Raw genomic sequence first — 5,705 nt, forward strand, 5'->3', positions numbered from 1 at the left:
ACAAATTTAGTACTTCTAGGACTTAGGGTTTTTGCTGGTGCTTGGACCTTCAGGTAATGTCTTTTGAAAGCTTACACAAAACCATCATTATAAAGCTGCGGCCCGGAGGCCCAACTGCACTCTCAGAACTGCATGCTCAAACCAGCACTGCCAGAACTATTGTTTTTTCAGACAGTGCCACCTGCTGTTTGGAAGATGATATATTGCAACTTGAGCTATTAAAAATATAAAATATTACGCTATGACTAAATGCATTATTTTATAAAATATTACACATACTAGGTTATGATTTAATGCATTAAGTCTGGTTTATTTTTATTAATTGCATTTATGAATAGAAGTTACTTAAATATTTTCATAGTCATTTATTGTTTTCCTAATTATAAAGTATTTGTTATATTTACATACATTAAATTACAGTGCTCGGAGTAATTTTCTCACACCAAAATGTATTTTTGTATTCTTTTTCATATGGTCCTACAAGTCATTGAGCTGTAAAATAAAAATCTGAGAAAAATGGTAAAAAAATAAATAACATAAAATAAAAAAAGATGCTTTACGTTCTTTGTTGGGGAGATTTTTCATTTCTCTTCACTAAAAGAAAATGCTGTTGTAATCCTGTTGCTGTTGAAAAACTGAGGCCTCTTTTTTAATTTTAATATCCTTCTGTTGGAAAAAATACAGAAATCACACGCAAATTATTTAGATAACCCAGTAGAGCTCATATTGTCAATTCTGTGCAGATTACTTGATATTTTGATGAAAATAACCTCAAGGCCACATTTTATTTCAAAGATCTTGTTTGTAATTATTATTTTAGAAATATTATTATAATTATTACAGAACTTATTTCTAATTGTTACACTGTTATTTTGTTACTGTTATTTTCTGTGGTAGCACTTTGAGATTTGTAAAGTACAATAAAAAATGTGCAATATTACACATACTGCTACTACTAATAGTAAATGTAGTACCAATATTAGTATGAAATAATAGTAGTTATACAGTAAAACATACAGTAGACCTGTATAATACTAAAATATGTTACAAATAATAATTGTATTATATACAAATTTTATTTTAACATTTTTAATTTAACATTTTTTTAGAAATCATATTAAGTATCCCATAATGTGGCAATGAAACAGAAAGCTGTAAATATTATAAATAATGCCATCTTTCGACAACAATTTTGATCCAATCAACCACTTGCTAAGGTAACGATACGCACCACATGTTTGAAAATAACAGTGCATCTATGTATCTAAACTATAATTAAATACTAAAATAGTATATAAGTTTGTTGGTGTAATAACATTCTGCAATGATTTATGCTATAAAACCTGGTAATTTTCAGGAATAACTTAAATTAATAACTATACTTGTCTGATTTTACTTTTTGCTATAAGTTTTATAATGTTGGAAGTTGTTAAGGTACACACGCTACAAAACAAATGTTCAACCAAACAGCAGGTGGCACTGTCTGGAAAAAAAAAACCCGGTAGGTTTGTAAGTGTTGGTCTGAGACTGCAGCTTTACTCTAACAGATCTTTGTAGAACAAAACCGCCACCTACTGTTGACACATATATAATAACGTTAAATTGCTGTAACGAATACAGACGTAAGTTAATATTACTTAATAACTTAATATTCATGAGAAAAGCTTTCACTATAGTAGGATCGATAAACACTCTAATGCCAAGTAAAGGACATTGTTGGGTGTTCATACTCTGTCCTAGGTATATGAACAGGAAAGAATTAACTACAAGGACAACTACAGAACACTGAATATAGCGAATTTTTTATATGCAACATTTAGAACACAAAAGAAGGATCTGATAAAAATAATAAAAACGTTTTACAATTCATTATATATCATATTTATACACGTAGTCTAAAATCACTTCATACTCCGACACAGCAGATGGAGGTATGCACCTAAAATGCTACGCACCAAAAAATCCACAGAAGAAGACGATAAACACTCTTCCGTTGCGGCAGAAAAAGATGTCTGCGCCCTTTTGAATGTCATGTTGTTGATTGTTTCCAGGTAGTTGCGTGTGTTTAAGCGCTATTACATAAACGTTACGTTTACATTGAATAATATTATAGTTGTATGTTAATGAAGTTACCGGATTTCTAAGGTATGCGTGTTTTTACGCGAAATGTGGTACATAACGCTACTTTTATCTGTTTTGTTGAATTACTCTCTTTTGTCTTCAACAGAGTTGTTTGTCAGTCATGGTCCATTTATGTAAGTATTTTTTAATGCAATTTATTTTAGGTATTAGTTATTTTTAATGGTTCCTTCATTTAACAGTAATTCCTAAGTAATAAGTAATCTGATCAGATTTCATCTATCGGAATGAATTATATCTTGGGAAAAAAACGTTCCGAAATCGAATTACATCACCAAGTTCAGTCTTGGCTTTGATATGTATCAATTCGTCGGTTTGTGGTGTTCAGAACTTTTTAGTAAAATTGGGATACCTTTAATAAAAAAAATGGTTTGTACAGAATGGATTCATAAAATATTTATAACATGTTGTAGACATGCATGCATGCATACATACATACATACATGCATACAGGGGTTGGAAAAATGAAACACTGGCCAGTTTAGTGTTGGAGGTTTCATGGCTAAATTTGACCAGCCTGGTGGCCAAAACTTAATTGATTGCACATTCCACCAGTAAGAGCAGAGTGTGAAGGTTTAATTAGCAGAGTAATAGCACATTTTTGCTTAAAATATTGCAATGCACACGACATTATGGGTGACATATTAGAGTTCAAAAGAGGAGAAATTGTTGGTGCATGTCTTGCTGGCGCATCTGTAACCCAGAGGCAAGTCTTTGTGATCAAGAGCCATGGTATCCAGACTTGTATCTGTCATTCCCAAGACAAATTGCTGCTCTATTGGCCACAAAAGGAGGCCCTATACCATACTAATGAATTATTGTGGTCTAAAACTGGCCGTATCAGTTTCATTGTCCAATCCCTGTGTGTATGTGTGTTTTTGTGTGTGTGTGTGTGTGTGTGTGTGTGTGTGTGTGTGTGTGTGTGTGTGTGTGTATTTGAAAAAACAGTAAAAAGAAAAGTAAAACAAATTGGCTGATCCTGGATAGCAAAACATGGGATTACAAATCTAGATTATTCTGATCCAGATTAAACCTTTTGAATAACTGACTTTAAAGGGTTAGTTCAACCAGAATTTCAGGTTTGAAGCTTATCTGCATATCCCCAGGGCAGCCAAGATGTAGGTGACTTTGTTGCTTAATTTTTAACTCAAACCATGGTAACCTATCAATGGGACTCTCAGCTTAAAAAAAACCCCCATACACAGAGAAAGGCAATTTAAACCCTGCAGCTCACGATGATACATTGAGGTCTAAAGACATAAAACAATCGGTCTGTGCAAAAATCCTATTTCAAGATATCCAAAATACAGTCTCCTACAGGACAAAATACAGGACCTAGTCTTACTGCTTCTGAGTTAAAGCCTTATAATTTGTGACATTAAGCATTGTCATTGTGAAACTTACATTGTTTATGCATTATGTCTCTCTTAGCTTCTTTCCTGCTCAAAAAATATCAGGGTGGGTATGTGGTCATCAGGTTGGCACTAGGAGGTGCCACTAACAGACCCTTCTACCGCATTGTAGCTGCTTATAATAAACGGTCAAGAGATGGCAAATATATTGAGCAACTGGGCTCATATGACCCTCTCCCAAACATACACAATGAAAAACTTGTCGCCTTCAATTACGATAGAATCAAGTACTGGATTGCTTGTGGGGCTCATACAACAAGACCGGTGGCCAAACTTCTAGGTGAGCTTCTACCTAACGAATGTGATTTCTCACATTTCATTTAATGTTTAGTGATGATTACAGCAAGAGACCAGTCGCACATACCTCACATTTTTATCTTGTTTTCTCTGAGTAGGATTGGCTGGATTTTTCCCACTGCATCCAATGACAATTACAGAAGCGGAGCGGAGACAAAAGATGGCTTTCACAGAAGTTAAAACAGACAGTCAAGAACAAGCAGAGCAAAAGGAGGCGCTGTAAATGCAAAATAAAGTGTTCTCAGTAGTGGTGATGTGGCATTTTATTTCAGATGCTGCTTGATTTAAAATTTCATTATTACCCAATACAGTAGAGCTTAGTTTGAAAGATGAAGGGATTTTTTTAAATGAAAGTGAATTTTATAATCATTAATCTGATGCAAACACGTTATCTGGATCTGTTTGTTACTGGGAGCCAGTGATTGGCTTACAAAAGAATTTAATAAATGTTGTCTGAGGAACCTAGACTGAGAGTTGAAATTAACAGTCTTCCTTGTTTAATTTCAGGTCATGTGATAAAAACCTATAAATGTTACACAATTGTGTAACTCCTTTACAGCAAACAATGTACTGATGTATCTGTATACACCCATGTACCGGTATTAAATAAATGTAATATGTATCAGATGGCTCTTTCTGAGGTCAGCTTGTGAAATATACAGGTAAATATCAGCTTTATAAGTTATTCAAATGCTTTATAGACATAAAGCATTTGAAGTAGAAATCATCAGAAGTAGTCTGCTCACTTTTAATTGATTTTTTATATATATATATATATATATATATATATATATATATATATATATGCAATTGGAATATGTGACATGGAACATGCTTTTCAGACTGAATAGTTAATCTGCATAAGCAAGTACTTTAAATTCTTATGAGGACTGCAAAAGATATGTAAAGCCTTGTTAATTTATCAATGGTTTGGGTGCGCTGTGTATTTATATATATATATATATATATATATATATATATATATATATACACACACACATACATACATACATACATACAAAAACCTTTTAAATATGTTGGCATACTCTTTGGTGATTTTCAATAAAATGCAAGAAACCTTAACAGGTCAATCCACACCTTAAAATGAGTGCATACAATTCCACATGGAACGAGGAAACATAAATGAGATTTACCTATGTCAACTTTTTTTTTTTTTTTTTTTTTTTTTTATGATAAGTTTAGATTACTCAGTATTTCTACAAACTCCTTGCTGCTGTGTTAAATGTGTATATTTTTTGTAAATACAAAATTTGAAAGTCCTAACAGTTATCAGATGCATGCTACAAATAAAATAACTTTTTGAAAAAGGTTTAAAATAAGTGCTCAGTGCTCAATATAAAGACAGGTTCTCCACATGTCAAAAATTTGTTTTCAGTTCATTATTCAATACGGTTATGGCGTCAGGAATCTTGCATACATGTTTTGATAGACCTGTAATGTCTCCCAGATGGCAACAGAATACATTATGTGCTGGGTGATATGGGTCCTTCTAGATATTTTGTATTTTCTGCAGAAGGCAAGAGGTAAACATCCAGGGCAGGAAGCTATTGTTTTGTGATATTTTGTGCTGTCTCAATAACCTTATGCAGAACCTTTTTGTCAGATGTGGAGCTATTACCATACCACACCAGAATACCATAAGTTAGGATACTCTTGATGGAGTACCTGTAGAATGACACCAGGAGCACTTGTGCCAGGTTTATCTTCCTTAACATTCTTAAGAAATATAGCCTCTTCTGTGCCTTCTCAATTCTGTGATGTCCATTGTCCATGTGAGTTCCTCTGAATTGTAAAACTGAACACTCTCCAACATCTCCTCATTGATATACAATGTTG

At 33.1% G+C, this 5,705-nt stretch overlaps 1 protein-coding gene across 2 annotated transcripts; it reads left to right on the plus strand.

Moving 5' to 3' along the window:
• The first annotated feature begins 1,920 nt into the window (after window positions 1–1,920).
• On the plus strand, window positions 1,921–4,475 carry mrps16 (mitochondrial ribosomal protein S16). Of its 2 annotated transcripts, none has more exons than XM_043251265.1 (4): window positions 1,921–2,051; window positions 2,228–2,255; window positions 3,571–3,831; window positions 3,947–4,475. In XM_043251265.1, exons 2-4 carry the CDS (start codon window positions 2,243–2,245, stop codon window positions 4,069–4,071), a joined length of 399 nt encoding a protein of 132 aa, XP_043107200.1. In that variant the 5' UTR covers window positions 1,921–2,051; window positions 2,228–2,242; the 3' UTR covers window positions 4,072–4,475. The 2 variants fall into 2 exon arrangements, with proteins under 2 accessions (XP_043107200.1, XP_043107199.1); XM_043251264.1 differs by having other exon boundaries at window positions 1,987–2,145.
• Window positions 4,476–5,705: the final 1,230 nt, after the last annotated feature.

The sequence above is a fragment of the Puntigrus tetrazona genome, chromosome 11 (genome assembly GCF_018831695.1).
Source record: "Puntigrus tetrazona isolate hp1 chromosome 11, ASM1883169v1, whole genome shotgun sequence".
NCBI lineage: Eukaryota > Metazoa > Chordata > Actinopteri > Cypriniformes > Cyprinidae > Puntigrus > Puntigrus tetrazona.

What these genes read in the sequence shown, in the direction of transcription:
- mrps16 (XM_043251265.1), top strand. An exon ending in ACCGGTGGCCAAACTTCTAG is followed by an intron (nt 3,832 to 3,946) that starts GTGAGCTTCTAC and finishes TTCTCTGAGTAG; the next exon opens with GATTGGCTGGATTTTTCCCA.